At 40.1% G+C, this 20,595-nt stretch overlaps 1 protein-coding gene across 2 annotated transcripts in view; it reads right to left on the bottom strand.

The window, feature by feature from the left end:
• ESRP1 (epithelial splicing regulatory protein 1) overlaps positions 1-19,912 on the bottom strand; it is a 41,943-nt gene extending 22,031 nt beyond the window's left edge. For both annotated transcript variants that reach the window (XM_026690795.2, XM_026690800.2), the window contains exons 1-6: positions 19,493-19,912; positions 18,154-18,282; positions 15,060-15,173; positions 9,585-9,699; positions 1,974-2,072; positions 814-868 (exon numbers count right to left, since the gene is read on the bottom strand). In XM_026690795.2, the coding sequence (XP_026546580.2) occupies positions 814-868; positions 1,974-2,072; positions 9,585-9,699; positions 15,060-15,173; positions 18,154-18,282; positions 19,493-19,624 (644 nt within the window). In that variant the 5' untranslated portion in view covers positions 19,625-19,912. The remainder of the gene's footprint in view (positions 1-813; positions 869-1,973; positions 2,073-9,584; positions 9,700-15,059; positions 15,174-18,153; positions 18,283-19,492) is intronic.
• Positions 19,913-20,595: the final 683 nt, after the last annotated feature.

Genomic DNA, 20,595 nt, shown 5'->3' with positions numbered 1-20,595 from the left:
ACATATTTCCACAGTCATGAGAAAAACCAACACTTGGAGTCATTTCCAGTTGGGAATGGCAAATTGAAATTCTGCGGAATGCGAGAGACATTGTGGCTCAAAGGCAGCTGCCCATTGGATGTGGACTGCCAGAAATACTCTCTGGATAAAGGAGAGATCTTGAGATTACTCATATGTACTATGGACAGATGTTCATGGTGAGTAGATGGCAGAAACTGAGGGTTTTGTTTTTTTTACAATCTCTTGCGATCAGCTGGGAGTCGCAAGATTTCATCATGCTCTGAGTGGCTAATGTAGATCTTTTGCAGGACTCAACATTCAACAAACCCCACTTTTTAAATCACTTTGGGACTTATTTTTTATTCTGACTGTTGGTTAAGGATTGAAAAACCTTCAGGACAGCATGTTATAGTTTTCACTGCCTTTCTCTTCAGTCTGTTTAGAAAGAAAGAAATGCCTGCAGTTTTATAAGAGTTTTCTTTTTTGCAATATACAGAAAAAGGATAATTACAGTGTTGATTTAAAAAGTTTTTTTTTCAAAGAAGTAGGGGTTAAAATGAATTTGCATTGAAGAAAGGCTTTGAACTTAATTAAAAGGATCCTCTCTCTTAGATTACATTTTCATATAGGTAACCATTCTTCATAATTTCCTAGGATTCTTTCCTGAAGGTCAATGTTAATTTTAATTTTCTATTCTATTTGTTTCTGGCCTGTGTTCCAGGAAGATAGACATATCTCATGAAGACCTATTAATATGTTTAATAAACTGTCTTTAAAAAACTTTTCATATTTTATTTTAAGGTACATACTTACCAAGTTCCACTTTCAAATTTATAGTTCACCCTTTCTGGATCTGAAAACCTGTGGTCTATAAAACACAGAACAAAATCAATTCCATTCCAACAATATAGTTGAATAGCAAAATGAAATATTATCTTCCTGTGATAGGTAGAAAGACAGACAGACACAAAGAGAGAGAGAGACAGACAGACAGGTGATAGATATGATTTCTTCTGTCCCAGCATTTGTAGCGTGCATAGAATCAGAACTGTAGATTTTGAAGGGAATACAAAGTTCATCTACTCCCACTTTCTCAGATGTGCAGGAAAACCAGTTGAACTGCTCCTGACAGATGGCTATCTGACTTTAAAACCTCCAGAGATTGAGAACCTACACTCTCTCTAAGTAGATTTATGGCAATGTCATCTGTCTCCTTCAAAAGTGTACTTTCCATGGGATAAAGTATTAGCTGAGTGATACGACACATGTTTGCATGCAGGAAAAGTCCGTTTCATTTCTAGACACACCCAAGGAAGGTTGGTTATGCCCTTCTATATATCACTAAACATTTCTTGTAGTCCATATTTGATAATTACCATCAGATGGATCAATAGTCTGACAAGGAAGACTTCTCTGCCTGAAGTCTTCTGCCTTCACTAATAATATCCCACTTTTGATAATCTCCTGCAATAATGTCCAGCATGTATGTAGGGAGGGAGAGAGAAGAGGAGAGGGACAGAGAGAGAAGAGAGGAAAAAGGTTTCTCCACATTTAAAGCTGGGTGCAAAAAGTGTAACTAATTGTGCTCTGTCTATATCCTCTTTGTAGCTATTTTTTTTACTTGTTAGAACCTTGAGGGGCTAAAGAAAAATAAGTACTCAAAACCCATTTTATTCTAGTATTGACTTTTAGCGATCACAAAGATTTAAATGATTTTATAGCTTAACATGTCCTAAAAACCCTGTAAGGTCATTTCTGAAGAGCAGCCATTGACATGCTGAGAAGAGTCTGGTGCATGTCTGGTCAAGAAAACGGTGCCTTCTAACCCTAAAATAAATTCCCATTCCTGCTTCAAACCTCTACAAATCCCACTCAACAATCCCTCAAAAAGACAGTAACAAAAATAATAGTGAATAGGCCCATACATGTAAAATTAAACCATCCCATCCCAAAAGAATACCCTCTTTGCTTACTGTAGCCTTCTGAAATTAGTGCTAAAATCACATTGCCCATGTCTTCCAATTGCTGCACTCCAAAATGCTGTGTTGAGCTCCGCTTGTCAGGATTCAGATCTGAATACAACAGTCAAGAATCTTAAAGCAATCATTCAAATGGCAGATCTTTGGCACTTCAAACTATCCCTGCCCCATCTTTAATTGCACCAAATGCAAACCATGCCCCCAAATTTATACGGGCTAGGCCGATTCCAGTTTTAGGTGGAATTGGTGGAATGCTAAGAGCTGGCAAGGAAGTTGCTTGTTTCCTAAGCTGTCTTCTTGGTCCCATTCCTCAACATAAAAGCCTAACAAAGGCCAAAAACATTCACCAAAACCCTTCTTGATGACATCAACATATAGCCTTCTCTGGCCTTCCAGTAATTGGAGGAAGGTGGAAGTGCAGACTGAACCCTGAGCTCTATAACGTGAGCTCTATAACCAAAGCTCTATAACATGATCACAATTTCTGGCATTTTTTTTGTTGGTTTCCAGCAAACATAATGACCCACTTAATGACTGCCACAACTTACAACCATATTTCAATTAACTCTTGTAAGTCAAGAATTACTTGCACTGGCATTCATTTGTGGGCAAAGCTTATACATAATATAGCAAAATTTTGCTACTTTTAGTGAAACAAATTTATCTAGATTGCTTAAAGATAGTGCAAATAAAAAATATAAGAGTGCCTGATTTTCTGTCCTACTGCATCATTTTTTAATTTGTCCCATATGCACTCCCCCGTTCTTCATTCCCATGGATTATCTTCCCTTAACACAACAGTGGCAACAGAAGGGAGTGCTAGAATATATTCTGCTGTGATCCATTTATCCTCATCAGCTTTTCAAGATTAGTGACATAAGTAATTATTTTGCTTAACCTAAGCATTTGTTGACATTATGAAGCATCGTGATAAAAGCAAAATGTACAGCCTCTTCATAACCTATGAGCAGGTTATACTTTGCTATAAGCTAACAGATAATCAGAGTTGGAAGGGACCTTGTAGGTCATCTAGTCCAACCTCCCATCCAGGCAGGAGACCCGACACCAAATGGCAGTCCAATCTCTTCTTGAAAGCCTCAAGTGATGGTGTTCCCACAACTTCCGAGGGCAAGCTGTTCCATTGGTTGATTGTTCTGTCAGAAAGTTTCTCCTTATTTCCAGGTTAAATCTCTCCTTGTTCAGTTTCCGTCTATTATTCCTTGTCTGGCCTACAGGTACTTTAGAAAATAGCTTGATCCCCTCCTCTCTGTGGCAGCCTCTCAAATATTGGAAGACTGTTATCATGTCTCCCCTGGTCCTTCTCTTTACTAGACTAGCCAAGCCCAGTTCCTGCAACCGTTCTTCGTATGTTTTAGTCTCCAGTCCCCTAATCATCCTGGTTGTTCTTCTCTGTACTTTTTCTAGAGTCTCAGCATCTTTTTTATAATGTGGTGAACAAAACTGGATGCAGTACTCTAGGTGTGGTCTTACTAAGGCTTTATAGAGCGGTATTAGTACCTCCCTTGATCTTGATTGTATCCCTCTGTTAATACAAGTTAGGATTGCATTAGCTTTTTTGACTGCTGCTGCACACTGCTGGCTCATATTTAGCTGGTTGCCCACTAAGAGTCCAAAAGAAGCAATTAACTTCTTTTAAAAATCAAATCAAATTTCATGAGCAAATTCCAAAGGAAGATAAAAAATCTGCTTTGAACATTATCTATAAAATATATTTGGCAATAGAAAAGCAGATTACGGGAAGCATTCTGTTGTGCTTTGTCTTGATTTGGAATTGTGAATATGTTTCAGCGGTGAAGAATTTTCTCTTAGCAATGCAGCTAATCCTCTATTTATAGCCAATAGCTTCCTTAGTGACCAAATTTAAGACCTGACTCTGAAGTTGGAATATAGAATAACAGAGTTGGAAAGGACCTTGGAGGTCTTCTAGTCCAACCGCCTGCTTAGGCAGGAAACCCTATACTATTTCAAACAAATGGTTGTCCAATATCTTCTTAAAAACTTCCTGTGTTGGAGCATTCACAACTTCTGGAGGCAAGTTGTTCCACTGATTTATTGTTCTGTCAGGAAATTTCTCCTTAGTTCTAGGTTGCTTCTCTCCTTGATTAGGTTCCACCCATTGCTTCTTGTCCTGCCCTCAGGTGCTTTGGAGAATAGCTTGACTCAGTCATCTTTGTGGCAGTCCCTGAGATATCAGAATACTGCTATCCTGTTACCCCTATTACAGCAACCATTCTTCATATGTTTTAGCCTCTAGTCCCCTAATCATCTTTGTTGCTCTTCTCTGCACTCTTTCTAGAGTCTGAATATCTTTTTTATATCGTGGCCACCAAAACTGGATGCAATATTCCAAATGTGGTCTTACCAAGGCATTATAAAGTGGTATTAACACTTCACACCATCTTGATCCTAACGTTCTGATGGTTGCGCCCTCCCCATCTTCCTTGTAGTCAACAACTCATCAATTGGCTCTCATTTACAGCCATTTGCAGCATCCTTTGATCACATGGCTGGAATTCATGATGATTTTGCCAAAACTCAATGTTTGTTTCTGACAAAGCCTGCCCATAGTGAACAATGGGTTTACTTAATGACTATGGCAAAAAAGAGTCATAAAATCAGGTCTGTCATGTGATGACCTGCTTTATCATCATGACTGTAATTGCCAGGATCAATTATGGTCATAAGTCAAGTATTACTTGTACAATCTGCAGGACAGGATGTTCAGTTGGTTTGGATCAGCCTTGCAGTAGCTTCCATGTGGTTACACTGCTACTCTACGTGTATTAAAGCTAAATTCCCAGATTGCATCCTCAGTGTTATAATACTCTATTTTTTCTGCATACCTGAATGTCATCTCAAAGTACAACTCAAGTAAGCTACACAGTCTAGTTCTATGTAGGCTTATCAAGTGGCTATATAATGGTTTCTGCATGTCTAACTATTTAGGGAAGCGTTTCTCAACCTTGGCAACTTTTTAAGATGTGTGGACTTCAAAACTCTCGTGCTGCCCGGAGAATTCTGGGAATTGAAGTCCACATTATCTTCAAATCGTTAAGATTGACAAACACAGATTTAGAGGATGAAGAGAAATGCATTCTCTGAAGGCACTTGACATTTAAGTAGCCAGTGCAAGCTTGATTCACTCCACCCTTGGGGCATATGCTACTGTGAACCGGCTAAGCAAGCTTCACAAGTTGAGAACTGCAGCTTATTAGTCAGAACAGAGAAGACTGACAAATCTTCTCGTGCTGGTATTTATGGGTAAATTGAAACACAGACCTGGCCCTTTCCAAATTCGTAGTTCTTTTCTCAGCAAACATCTATCTAAAGTAAACAAAACAAAACAAAACAAAAACTTCAGGTTAAGCCATGGGCAGAAGAAATAAAAGTCCAAATCTTAACATGTATAACTGTAAAATATACTACAAAAATAGCAAAGAATGACAGAGTGGATAACTGGCTCAACCACATTATTTTCAAGAATGACGCAAGAGTTATCAGACCAAGGCTACGTGAATCAGAAATGGAACACTGCAACCCAAAAGGCCAATATTATCATGCACAGGAACATTTCTCCTTAGAAGTAGCAAAATATAATTACATAACACAGGTTAGGTCCCTTTGGAAATCCTTTATTTATTTCCATTCACTGATTGGGGGGAGGTGTGTGTGTGTGTGTGGGGGATAGCTGCAGGACAATAAAAAAGGTAGCTAGTGTTTTTCCCAACCAGAAAACAGCCATTAATTTATGGCAGTGTTTCTCAACATTGGTGACTTGAAGCTGGTTGGACTTCAACTCTCAGAATTCCCCAGCCAACTGGCTGAGGAATTCTGGGAATTGTAGTCCACCCAGCTTCAAGTCGCCAAGGTTGAGAAACACTGAATTATGGGACTGCTCCAACCTCATTATTAACATGCTTCTGCCATATAGAAGTGTGATTGATTGGTATGGCTTTAAACTTCTATAAATAAGGCCTGCTATACCTGTCACCTTAAAGATGAAAATCAGAAAATCAGGAAAATCAGGAAAAATAAAGCTGGGATATATCATGAAGGCTATAATTAAGGTTTATATCCCACTTTTGCTCTAGGAAAAAAAAAAGTACCTTTTCCGACTAATGAAAGCTTTTCGTGAACTTCCATGTTAGTTGGGAAAAGTGCTACCAGATACTTCCTGATCTTTTTGCCATAATATGCTAACATGGCTTTCTTGATGTCTTTTTTCTATGGGTGAAAGATTGGGGAACATACAATATTCTCTTTACATGTTATTCTCCCTAGGAGTCATATTTGGAAATTCATCCCCCTGTGAGGTAGATTGCTGTAGGAGACAAGTCACTGGCCTCAAATCATTTAACAAACTTTTGTCATTGAAAGAGGACTGTTTTAAAACTGGAGAGTCAATATGGTAGCTACGATGCTGGATTAGACACCAGGAAATTTCCCCCTCTCCATTAACCTCCAGTTTTGGCCAGTGACTTTGTCAGTCCAAATCACTCACAGAGTTGTTGTTGTTGTTGTTGTGAGGAAACAAATAGCAAGGAGCCTTACATGTGCGTGCTTTGAGTGATATGAATAAAAGTAGGATATAATTCTAATTATTTAATCAATCAAATCTATAAAAGTAAAAGCATTTTAGGGTTACGTAACTAAATATATTTAGGGTTATGTAACTAAACTATCTAGAAATCTGGAAGTGGGTAGTAACCAGATTAATAATTATATACAATTATATATAAAAGCATACTTTAAATTTAAGCCAACAAAGTTAATTATCATTACAATTTTTCTTGTGAAAAATTTCCACTAGAATGGTTTCCCTAACTGTTTTCCATCATATGGAAATATACCAATTCTATTTTAATAATAAAAAAATAAAAAAGCAAAGGCTTTTCACGGACTCTGCCTATGCTTCCCCAAGACAATATACTTTACAGTTGGGGAAAACCTGCTCTTAGGTATTATGGCAATTATCAAGCAATGTAATAATTTAGAGCTTAATAAAGTAGCCTCCTTTACAATTTGCAACTTTTAATAAAAAGTTAAGTCCAAAGTTGACTAAACAAGTTATCAGATGGCTACATATGTTTTTTTATTTCTTCATGTTTTCTCAAACACATCATGCTAGAATTTATCAGGTAAAGCTCCTTGTGCATTAAATACTATCTATAAAATAGTTGCAATTAAATACTATCTATAAAATAGTTGCAATGAATTTTCTCTAATTTTGCTCAAGATCAGACTGTAACCATAAATGAATAGATAAAGAGCTTAAATATTTAATCGTGCTATTGCTTTCAATCCATTGGAAACATTGGTCTTATTTTCTAATAAAATCCTGCAAAGAGAGAACTTTAATTTAGATCAGGGTTGTCAAACTGGATTTCTTCATGGGCCGGATAAGCATTGTAGTTCTCCTCCGAGGCAGTGGTGGGATTCAATTTTTTTTTACTACCTGTTCTGTGGGCGTGGCTTGGTGGGCGTGGCAGGGGAAGGATACTGTAAAATCTCCAGTCAGAGGAGGTTTTTGCTGGTTCTCCGAACTACTCAATATTTCCACTACCAGTTCTTCAGAACTGGTCAGAACCTGCTGAATACCACCTCTGCTCTGCAGGCCAGCCACGGAGGAGGTAGGACGGACGCCTCCTGTAGCACCCTTCCAGCCAGACCGGAGCACGGGGGGACATGCGGCCTCCCCATGCCCCATTTTTAGCCTGCACTTTGCAGGGGCAGCGGCAGCAGCAACAAATTGCTCAAAATGATCCAAAATGATCAGAATTTGGATGCTAGGCAACTGGTTCATGTTTATGACGGTTGCAGTGTCCTAGGGTCATGGGATCCTCTTTTATGACCTTCTGACAAGCAAAGTGAATGGGGAAGCCAGATTCACTTAACAACTATGTTACTAACTTAATAATGGCAGTGATTCACTTTCCCCACTGTGGCAAGGAAGGCCGTAAAATGGGGCAAAACTCACCGAGCAAATGTCTCACTTAACAGAAATTCTGGGCTCACTCGAGGTCGTAAGTCGAGGACTACCTGTACTGGATGATGGGAAGTGACTGAACCAAACAGCATTTCTTGAAGAAGTTTAAATTGCTATTGCTTTTGAGATTTCTATTAAAGTGAACATCTTTCTTCAAAAGGGGCTTGAATTTAACAGTAAATCTGGATATGTTTGCATTTATCTCTTTAAATAAAATGGTGAGCAAAAATGATTGAAGTGGAGAGAAACTGCTTTCAATTAAAATTTCCTTCCGAGTCATGTTAAACAAATCTTTCGGCCCTCTGCATAAAAGGTTTATGGTTCCAGGTTGGGGCTATCTTTCAAGTCCTACAAAGGTTTTATTTAATTGCATGTAAACATGTTTTAGCAACCGGTTAGAGTGCATATTTTCCAATCCCATTCCACCAGTACTTATTGTTCAACAGAAGCTGCAACTATATTTTCTCTTCTTAGGGTTATTAACATATATAGAACCTCCCATTCCCTTGTTACATATCTCAAGGGTTTTTACATGTTGGGACATGCACCCCAGAAAGGGGGAACGGTGAATTGTTATTACTTTATCCAGACCAGCTCTTGAACTTCAATGCCACTTTGCCCCATAAATTACTGGGCCAAGGGAAAACTCATTCTGACAAGGAGGAATTTCAGCTTGCATTGAATGCAGAAAGGGGCCAGTTGTTCAACCCACCAGGCATTTCAATTATTATAGCTTAGATGGAGCCCTGGATTTGCAAGCAACCTGTCATAGGCAGCCTTTTTAGCTCTCTACTCATCCTTGTAAGGTAAGCTAACAAAATCAGCTTCACTTACAATGATGGCAGTTCAGACTTGAACAATCTGTAACTAGGGCACATTTTTCTTTTAAAAGATACATAGAAAATATCATATAATCCTTGATATTTCATCAAAACAGAGCACATAAACAAGCAACTCCAATTATAGAAGCAAACCACATATCAAAGCCATTCAACAGACCAATATATAGAACTTATCCAAAAGCTGAACTAATGTTGCTCTAGGCATTGCTCACAATTAAGAATAGTTAGTAAACGGCACCGTATTAGCACTGCTTTTTACTGGTTTTATTTATTGCCCTTTTTTTTAGAAAGTGCATTTAGAATACAGTATTAACATCTGTCAGTTAGCATGACTTTAAAATAAGCCTATTCAATGAAGATTTCATAATAAACGTCCTTAAATAAAAAAAATGTGTTGACCTATCTGAGTGTTACATACATACATACATACATACATACATACATACATACACACACACACACACACATACATACATACAAAGACAGACACCCACACACAAACGTATACTGTTCTGCATCCTATTGGTTCCCCAATTTTTATTCTAGTTTTGCATGTTTTAACATCCATCATTGGATCTACCATTTTGATTTTCTGCAGCTATTTCTTGATTATTATTTTTTTAAAGCATTTGGCAGGGTCAATATTTAGCTATATAGTTCTTATTAATTGGGGTGAGATAAAGGCAATATATAAACATTTCTTAATATTAGAGAAATGTACAGATAAATTATGGTATACATTTATTAAAAGGATACACTGTATCATGGAACCAGCATCTAATTGGTCAATTTCAGGTGACCCAGGACAACATTTCTTGAATTCTTTTCGGAGATCAAAAAAGGAGTAGAAGCATTCAGGTAACAAGATATTCTGTAAAACAAGTTACATCTAATAAACTAAGGTAGCTGTCAGTTACAATTTGTGGTACAAACTGTCTATTGATAGCATGCCCAATGAACTTAACTGACCACCCACTTAAAAAGAGTTATACTCATTGAACACATTTGCCAAGCAGAGTCCTTCCAAGAAGCAATTCCTGCCCTATCTTGATGACAAATTTCTTCGTCAGTAGGTGAAGAAAGGCAGAAAGGAACCAACTACTCTTGACCTTAACCAAGACCAAGTGGAAACAGAATTTTCAAGGAACGTGGCCAATGTAATCATGAAATCCCTGAATTAACAGAACCTAAAGCTAACTGTAGTTAAATGAAGATTTTGGACTTTGAGTGCATTGTAGGGGGCGTGTACAAGCGCACCAACATGCCTACCATCCCTGTCCTATTGTTTCTTTTATTTTTATTTATTTTTCTTTTTCTTATATGTATCCATGTATTCATAACTATGTTTTTACTTATACCTATTATCTTGTAAGCAATTGACAAAAATAAATAAATAAATAAAATAAAAAAGAGAAGGATTCCATGACAGGAGAATAATGTAGGATAAGGAATGCAAGATGGATTAGCAAAAACACTTAAAACACAATTCCATCAACAACAAAAAAAGAAATGGAAGAAGGCAGTGTAGCTCTGTAAGAAGCTAGTGAAAATCTAATAAAAAGACACTACAGGTAGTCCTCAACTTCTGACCACAATTGAGCCCAAAATTTATGTTGTTAATCGAGACATTTGTTAAGTAAGTTTTGCCTCCTTTGAAAACTTTTTTTTGCCACAGTTGTTAAGTGAATCACTGCAGTTGTTACATTAGCAACACACAGTTGTTAAGTGGATCTGGTTTCCCCACTGACTTTGCTGATCAGAAGGTTGCAAAAGGGGATCGCATGATCCCAGGCCACTGCAAAACTGTCATAAATGTGAGTCAGTTTTCAAGCATCCGAATGTAAATCACGTGACCATGGCAATGCTGCAATGGTCGTTAAGTGTGAAAAATGATCATAAGTCACTTTGCTCAGTTCCTCTGAAACTTTGAACAGTTACTAAGTGAACTGTTGTAAGTCATAAATATGAACCAGTTGCCAAGTAACTGAATTTGATCACATGACTATGGGGATGCTGCCACAGTCATGTGAAAAACAGCCATGTCATTTTTTTTTCAGTATTGTCATAACTTTGAACGGTCACTAAATGAATGATTGCAAGTTGAGGATTCCCTGTATGTAGAAACTGGGAAAGAGACAGATCATCAAGGAAGAGTAAAATCAGATAACTTGTATTTTCAAGCACGTTGGTAAAATCAGAACAAGCTGAATAGCAAGGAAAGCTAAGAAACACAATAATTTCTTCTAATATGTTCAGAATAAAAAAGAAAAACATCACTGAACCAACTGCTTTGTACCAAAAAAAAAAAAAAGGACCAAAGTTAACCATGAAAAGGTTAACTAGTCAGCTCCTAACCTGGTCTGATCCTTTTAAGAAGAGGATGTACACTCTGCTGAGCACTTATGAACAAATGGCTGGAGGAATAGAATTCCAAGTTGGATAGAATTCTAGCCAGGGAAAACCTCCCGCCCTTGAACAAATCCAAATAAAAATTACATCTGGACATTGAAGGAAATTGTTGATAGTTTGGTTTAACTTCTCTCCATTATCTTTAAGAATAGGTGAAGTAGAAACTGGAACGGGTACAAAAAAGGTGTGGAAGATTAGAGAATTGAAAGAAACTTATGGAGAAAGGAGAAAGTGGGTATGAAGAATGAAAGAATTGGGTATGTTAAGCTTTGTCGAAAGATGACCAAATGGGATATGATAGAACTCCACCAATACTTGAAAGGATGTCACGCACACAAAAAGGTTAAGATTTGTTCTCTATCATTTTAGAAAAGAGTATTGAACAATAGTTACAGGAGAGCTACTTTTGATTAAAAGTTTTGAGAGTCTTCTTAATAATAAGAGCATTTCAAGAGTGGAATCAATTATTAAGAAGGTTTTTGTGATCTCCTTTGTAATTCCAGCCCAGCGCAAAGTTGGACTTCACTGGCCAAAGAGACCTATTTGAAGCCAACAAATTTGTCAGCCTTTCCCCTTATAGAAATCTATTAAACCTCTGCTATTCCTACCTGGCAAATCACTGAATTTACTGGCTGGTATCAGTAAGGATTCTTTCTAATCCAATGTATCTAGCAGCCATCTGGTTACAAAAACCAGATTTATCTTTTGCCAATACAAATAGTTCTCAACTTATGACCACATTGGAGACCAAAATTTCCATTGCTAAGCAAGAGAGTTACTAAATGAGTTGTGTCCCATATTACATCATTTCTTGCCACAACTGTTAAGTGAATTGCTGCAGTTGTAAAAGTGAATCTGGCTTTCCCATTGACCTTGCTTGTCGGAAGCCAGATGGGTAGGTTTACAAATTGGTGATCCCATAACCCTGGGACAAGGAACTGTCATAAATACATGCCAGTTGTGAAGTGCCCAAATTTTGTTCATATGATCATGGGGATGCTGCAATGGTCATAAGTGTGAAACAGTCATAAATCACTTTTTCAGTGCCATTGTAACTTTGAACAGTTACCAAACAAATGGTTGTAAGGATTACCTATAGGCAAAAGATATGATCAGGCTTCTACATTTCAAGAACGCAGCTAAAAGAGAAACTATTCTGCCTTAAACACATTTAGATTCTAGTTTTCTTTAATTACCAATTTCACACTTACAGAAAAAAGGATAGTGACTGTGCTTATATATTATGTTAAGTCATAAACTGAAAGATTCACAAAGTGGTTTGGTTGGTTTTGGCTTGGTGTGTTGTGTGAACCTATGTATTCTGGTTTGTTTAGCGTTGGGTTTTTTAAGTGTAATAAAGCAACCCAATGTGGAGTCTAATATATTTTACAAAAGCCTTTCGAAAAGTTTAAATTTAGAATTGGCAATTAAGGCAGTGGTTCTGACTTTTCAGGCTTTGCCTGTAGCGTAAATGATTTTAAACTGAAAGTAAATAAAACACCCATACTTCCTTCTGTCCTAGTATTTACTTTGAACAATATTTTTATACAAAGTCCATGAGCAAACATCCATTTCAAGCCTCCCATTTAACCAGATCAATCATGCTGTCTTATTTACCATGACAATTTATAAATTTTACACCCATTTGATTGCAATTCAAAACAGCATAAATACGTATGATTCGACATAGAGCTGTCCCAGGAAATTAGGAAATGCCGTAACATGGAACAGCTTCCACTACTCATATAATGCAAGGATTGTTCAATTGAACTCATCCCAAAAGAATGACAACAGAATCCCTCTCACCCTGTCATTTTAAGATAGGCTTATCTCAGGGTAAATTGCTTAAATTTTATTTCAAAATGCCATGGGTTTTTTTTGACATAACCACTGTAGAGTTTTTGTTTTGGTGGAACAAAAGTGCAACACATCCCACCACAGTTCCCCAGCTTTGAGAACAGCTGTTCTCCTTTGCAGCCACAGAGATGGGCTGAGTGTCTTCCATCCTTCAGTTCTAAAGAGGACATTTTCCTTGCCTCGTGAAGCTAGTTGATGCTCTGTCAAACTATAAACTCTGGACAAGCACTAATTCTTTGCATGGCTGAGAGAAAGGAGAAGCAAAGGAGTGGAGATGAAGTGCATGCTTTTGTGAATGATTGATCTCTGTTTTGTCATACATTGACAGGCACCTGCTTCAAGCCCCTTGCAATGTCTGGAGGGAATTCATTGAAGGACACTGATTTGTTATAGGCTAAATGTAAGCTGGGCTTCACAGGATAGACGAAATCATGTGGATAGCGCTGCAACGTGTCATCAATTTAATCTTGCTCAGAGGCCGAGTAGAAATCATCCATGCTCAGATAAGTGGTAGGTTTGTAGCAACTATGACTAAATGTAAACTAATTTCCCCCAAGAGTTTGCCAGCTGGATCAGTTTATTTATCACTACTTTCTCTTTTAAAGAACAGCCAAGTAACCACTGTCAAAGCCACTATAAAATGAGAGATCTTCAGCTTTGCTATAGGATGTGTGTAGGATTTTAGAATATATAAACAATGCAGAAGAAGATAACAAAATTTGTTCATTTGGTAGGAACAAGAGAAAATTAAAAATATGTAGTCTGTTGGGCCTTTATACTAAAAGGAGGACCAAGTCTGCTTGGATGAACTAAGCACTATCTTGGGTTCCAATCCCTCAAGAATGTGTTTTATTCAGTGGCATGGCCAAAGAGCAGAATATTAGCAAGGAGCAAGACTAGTCAATTACAGTTTGAATTCAATTGCTTTATGAGAAATGATACCTGCAGCTTAATAAGAACTCTATTTACAATAAAGGGGAAAAATGACACATTAGTGACATATGAGTGGCATGCTTGCCTATTTTCTAAGATCGTGAATTCATGTCACAAACATATTTTTGTCACAGAGACACTAACACTGAAACAGATGCTTGAAAAATAGATACTGCTTACTACCAGAATTTCAAGAACTACAGCAATGTGATTTTTGAAGATGCAGATGAGAGATTTAATCTCTTTGAACAGAAGAGTGATAAAAACAATGAAATACACTAATTGCAGCTAAATATAAAGTCGTTCTATATCTAAAAGACAAATTGCAACAGCTCTTTATAGAGAATTGCTATAATGCAAGCAATCATTACCGGGTTAAACACTCTAAAAAGATATATTATCCATGGTTGTATGTGTCACATTTATTCTAAATTTCAAGACAACTTGCAAAAGATCCAAAACAAAGTAGTACAACCAAATAAGCGGCAAGCAAAATGTCTGAACAAGAATTGAGGACAGTCTACTTCACAATCTTAACAATTTTAAGATGTAGGGACTTCAAAATCCTATCAGTGGCTGGGGAATTCTGTATTTTGAAGTCTCTATATCTTAAAATGGCTAAGGTTGAAAAGCACTGTTCTAGATCAGTTAAAAACTTTCCCCTGGCATCTAAAAGACACGATGGTTTTGCTGGGCTACTTCCTTCTGCTCAATACCTACTCGTGGGCAAGATCTGCTATTGATGCAAAAAACAACTCTATAAAGATTAAATCAGTTCTTAGTTCTTTGTATCATGGAAATGCAAAAACATTGCCTGTGAATAATAAAATGTGGCACATATTTCAAACACCAGGAACTCAAAAAGTTCAGCTAGGGAGTAATGAATGTGATTCCAACTATAATGTCATAAGCCTTAATAAGCAGAAATGTGGCAGTAAATGTGAGTTTTTTAAGGGGAACCTTCAGTGCTGCATCACAGCCTGGTTTTTGGAGGAGAGAGAGAGAGAGAGAGACTGAATTTAGTCCCCTTACCTTTTTTGATGCTTCAGGGTGCAAAACTTGCCTGATATGAAGTTGCCCATCAGCACAGAGACAAAAGGACGTACCAACGCCAATATTTAGTTCATTGCTCACAGACTGGTTGAACTAAAAAAGGATACAACGCAGAAAGACCCACTTATGATATGAAAGTGCATTCTGTAAACTTAATATTTGCATACTTTCACTAAGGATGCATAACTTAATGTAAATGCAATGTAAGTTAAGTAAATTAGGCATTGTTTATGTCAAACAATTCCCCCTCAAATGGGAAGTTCCTCATTTTCTTACACTCTAGCTTTCTAATACAGTTGGCAACTTTAAGATGTGTGGACTTCAACTCCCCGAATTCTCCAGCCACCATAGTCTGTATATCTTAAAGTTGCCAAGGTTGAGAAACACTGCTTTAATAACTTGAATTATCATACTTTTTATGACATCTTGGCTGGAGTCCTCCAATTTCCCAGCACCCCACAGAAAGTCTGATTCAATTGAAGCCCTCTTTTCCAGTGTCATAGAAATTGGTATCAGTTCAAACTCTTTGATAATAATTGTAGAATCAGCAACACGCAATAGCTGTGTCAGCCTATTTTGACGGAGCTAATGTCTGTGATTTCTTTTGATTTGTCTTATCACTATCAATATATTTCTAAAAAGCTGTTGCATCTAAAAAGATCACCTAAATCTGCCTTCTCCAGTCTTCCAGAAAACACAAAATTGAGAATTGTAATGCAATACACTTGGTGCAAATGATTGAAGGGTGGCTTGTGTGGAGTTGTATCTATCCAAACTGGCTAGTACAAAGAATGAAAAAAAGACAAACAGGGTCAAAACTAGTTAATTTTTATTTACGTGTGTCCCACCTTTTGTTATTTTTACAAATATCTCAAGCTGGTGAGCTGGTGAACATAGCTTTCTTCCTCTTATTTTCCCCACAACCACCACCCTGTGAGATGGGTTGGGCTGAGAGAGAAAGTCATTCTCCCCAAAGTCACCCAAGCTGGCTTTCACGGCTAAGATGGGAATTGAATTCATGGCCTCCCACTTTCCAGCCTGGTACCTTAACCACTAGATCGAGCTAGGATGGGACATCCCTAGGAAATTAGAGCTTTAGGCTAAGTAGAAAGTGGGGGAAAAAGCCCAGAAAGACGATAATGGCCAATCACCCTTGTACTGTTGCAAAAAGCAAACAAACACGCTTGGTAGATGTTCCCATGCCATCACCAGTGCTTGCCCTCAGCTTGAGTGAGTCTGTACCTTTCAGTTGAAAAGCTAGAATAACTGTATTAGTTGTATTAATCTTGATGCATTTGTAATAATCAACTTCAACAATCAAGAGCATGGCAAAGTCATCATTAGCACCATGAAAAGGAAGCAGCCTTTAATGGAGATACTAGATCAGACTTTCTCAGCCTTTTAAATGTGCTGGAGCCAGGGGTCTCCAAACTTGGCAACTTTAAGACTTGTGGACTTCAACTGTTGAAGTCCACAAGTCTTAAAGTTGCCAAGTTTGGAGACCTCTGCACTGGACTGTACATTCAGAAATCCACTGCTGTCTAGGAAATATAGTGAGAAACCCAAGATAGTTAGAAAGCAGTAAGAGGCACCTGATCCAAATCATTAGAGCACAAATTAATTTTTATTTACACAGCCATTCCAACCAGGGGGAAACCAGAAACTTTTCAAGAGTTCAGTTAAGGTCTTCTGCCAGCCCCTAGTCACATGCGATTGAATAGTATTATGGGATGTTTCCTTGCCAATGTATTATTGCATATCCTTGGGCAGTGTTCTTCAACTTGGGCCATTCTAAGATGTGTGGATCTTAAGGTCACCAAATTCAACTTCCAGAATTCCTCGGCTAGCACTGGGAGTTGAAGTCCTCTTATCTTAAATATACCATGGTTGAGAAACGCTGCTTTAGGGTCATCCAACCATTGTTGTACTGATGTAACAATAAGAGGATATGATTCACTGGCAGCTGGGTGACATGCAGCATACAAATCAATATAGCAATAGCACTTAGACTTATATACCACTTTGAACCCTCTTCCCACTGGTGGGATTCAAATTTTTTTTTACTACCGGTTCTGTGGACGTGGCTTTGTGTGTTTGGGAATTGTCATTTGTGCATGTGTGTTTGGTCTGGTCTCTGGGTGTTATATGAATTTCATTGTATGTGTATACTGTGTATATTTGTACAATGACCATAAAGTATTATTATTATTGGTGGGCGTGGCAGAGGAAGGATACTGTAAAATCCCCATTCCTGGGGGAAAGTTATTGCAAAATCCCATTCCCTCCTCACCCCACTAACCTGCTTTCCAGCTCAGTTCTCCAGTGCAGGGCAACAAAAGAAGACCCAGCTGGGACTCGGGAGGCAGAGAATAGATGGGGTTGGCGGAGCCAGTCAGAGGTGGTATTTGCCAGTTCTTGGAACTACTTAAAATTTCCGCTACCGGTTCTCCAGAACTGGCCGAAACCTGCTGAATACCACCTCTACCTCTCCCCCCTTAGATTCTTCACTGGGTCAGAGTAGACCAAGGGTCTTCAAACTTGGCAAGTTTAAGACTTGTGGACTTCAACTCCCACAATTCCTGAGCTAATATGACTGGAGAAAGAATTTTGGGTGTTTGAAGTCCACAGGTTTTAAAAGCTGTCAAGTTTGAAGACCCCCTGGAGTAGACAACTCGGTGGGGGTGGTGGGGGTCACTAATGAGAAAGTGATTGTAAGCACCATAGGAGCAGGTATCACAGACCTCAGTGACAGGACAGTAGCCTCAGAAGTCAACCTGACTCAACCAGGCTGGCCATCCCAGTTCACCCACCAGCAGCCAGGGAACCGAGAGCCCCACGTGGGAAAGAAGCCATCTGCCTCTCCCGCTCTCTTCCCTCTCTCTCCGGCGGTGAGTCACTTCTAATCTCCTTCCCTTCCCACAACACACCCAACCCCGGAGTGATCTGGTGCGCCTCGCACACCCCGATTTCCAGAAAGCTCTGTCGGGGCGGGAGTGGGTGGGTGGGTGGGCAAAGCAAGCCAAGGGTTCGGCCCTGGGAGGAAGAGAAAGGGGGCTCGGTCCGTCGCGCCTACCTGCCCCAGGGCTTGTTCCAGCTGCGGGGCGAGCGCCAGACTGTCCTCGTCTAGGCCGGTTTCCTCTCTGCATTCGTCCGTCAGCGCCAGGCGATCGGGCCCGATCAGGACGTGGTGAAGACTGCCCACCTCCAAGGGGAAACGGGGAATTGGGGAGGAAAGGAAGAGATCAGTTCGCCCCCTCGGGATCTGGCAGCCCACACCCGGCCGCCCAAAGAGGGGTCGGGGCGGCGGTGAAGAAGGCTTTCTTAGCCGGGGCTGGGGGAGGTTTGTTGATCTCTAGGGGTCTCCAGCCTTAGCCACTTTAAGTTTGGAGAACTTCACTTTAAGTTTGGAGAACTTTCTTAGCCGGGGCTGAGGGAGGTTTGTTGATCTCTAGGGGTCTCCAGCCTTAGCCACTTTAAGTTTGGAGAACTTCACTTTAAGTTTGGAGAACTTTCTTAGCCGGGCTGGGGAGGTTTGTTGATCTTAGTCTCAGCCTTAGCACTTTAGTTTGAGAACTTCAACTCTCAGAATTCCCAGCCAGCTTTGCTGGCTGGGGAATTCTGAGAGTTGAAGTTCTCCAAACTTAAAGTGGCTAAGGCTGAGACCCTTGGTTGAAGGAGAAAGTGGCTTTTTTCTCTCCAATGAGACTTCCGATAAAACTCCGCGTTTTCCTTTGGACTCGCTCCCTTCCACCTGCTCAACGGACGGCAGGGCCCCTTGGTCGTCCCACGCTTTTCTTTTGAGCCCCTTGGAAAACCAGGCTGCTCATTTATGGACCCCCCGCCCCGCCCCCTCCCCGTCCAACGACTGGAATCCAAAACCGGGGATCCAGCCCTTCCATCTCGACTCCTGGCTCCAGCCCCGCCCTTCCTTTTTTTGGGGGAGGAGGAGAGAAGCACATTTAACCCCGCAACGTTCCCTCATTCCGCCCCCCACCACACTCAAAAAAGCCTACTTTCCCCTTCGAACGAAAACGCCCAACACGCGTTGCTCACCGCAGTTGCAAAGACTCGTTTAAATTATCTATGCCTTTTCCCCCAGTGGTTACGGTTCCTCTGTGGGATATGCATCCCCACGATTTTACAACAGGTCGGACAAACACCCCCCACACACCCCCGAAGTTCTAATTCCCTTTCGAAATCGAGAAGGTGGGATTTCTCCCCGATAAGCGCGGGTTGGGCTTGTCCCCTTAGTTTTTCCACTCTTTTTTTAACTATTATCCCTAACCGATCCGGGAGCCAGTTCACTTTTAAAGAGGAAGCATAGGTTGTCCAAGGCCACGTTCAGGTAAATTCCTAACCCGCCAACTCCACACCGGGCCAAAATAAATAAACAAATAAATTAAATAAAATACCTTTTTGCTGGCCAGATCTACTACTCGCCACAGGAGCTGGATTAACTCTCTCTCATCGGAGCCCAGTCGAGCTCCGGTCGCCCCAGCGGTGACCCCAAAGAGGATGACCAGGTAATCGGGAGACGTCGTCATGCTGAGGGCGGAGGAGAAAAGCAAGCCCCCCGAATTTGGGGTGGAGAAAAGGAAAGGCAAACAACACCCAGGCACTTCACCGAACTTTGCAGAGAAGAAACCTCCCCGCAAAAAAAACACCAACCACAACCACAACAAAAAACCCAGCCAGCCGCTATTTCGGAGCCCAACCTATAGTGTAAGGAAAGGAAGGAAAGCGCCCCCCCTCCCTGGCCCCCACCTCCAGCCACCAAAGCCCTGCTTTTCCGTCCTGGTCCTTCTTTTAGGAGAGAGACGCATGCCCCGTGTGGCTTTGGGAGGGTGGGGGGGGGGGCGAGAAACTTAATTACATGGGAGCCAATTCCGAAGCATGAGTTTGGCTACACCCCTCGGAAGCGCGCAATGGCTGCGGGCTTGGCTGTTTAGGGAGGTGGCTCTACCTGCCCACTCCTCCCTCCCCACGTGGTGCAGGTAAGACCGAGCGCGCTGGAGACACCTGAGGGAGCCCGCCCATTGGCGCTTCCCCATTGGGACGTGGCAATAAGAGGGGACGGACCACTGAGGGCTCGCTATAGGGGAGCCGAGCTCCAGCCAGGAAGAGCGCAGAGGTGGTTGAGGGCTAGTGAGGTCAAAGGGACTGTCAGTGTAAAGCAGCTGATCCACCTTCTTGTCTAGTAGTGGATATTTCACTATAATGTTCCTCAGCAGGTGTTTTCCGGGTGTGTTAGCAGTCAGAATGGTTGAGAATGAGAGATGGCCCAATGTTCCTAGAGGCTGCTTTACCTTTACTTCTGGTGCAAGTTTGGCCTGGATTTTTTATTGCGAATAAATATTGCATTGCAGTTTAAAGCATACCTTACTTTGGTTGGCATCTTTATGGTGATCCCTGTTGCAAAACTGCAAAGAGTCTTGTGACATTTTAAAAGAGGATACTTGATTATGTATATGTTATCGATACCACAAATGTCCAACTAAGTAGGGTGGCATATTTG

Source organism: Notechis scutatus, chromosome 3 (assembly GCF_049901735.1).
Source record: "Notechis scutatus isolate UNSWTSFEM ecotype Mainland chromosome 3, rNotScu1.2, whole genome shotgun sequence".
In the NCBI taxonomy this organism is placed as follows: domain Eukaryota; kingdom Metazoa; phylum Chordata; class Lepidosauria; order Squamata; family Elapidae; genus Notechis; species Notechis scutatus.
The sequence above is the reverse complement of the archived record's forward strand: the minus strand, read 5'-3'. Positions and strand labels throughout refer to the sequence as shown.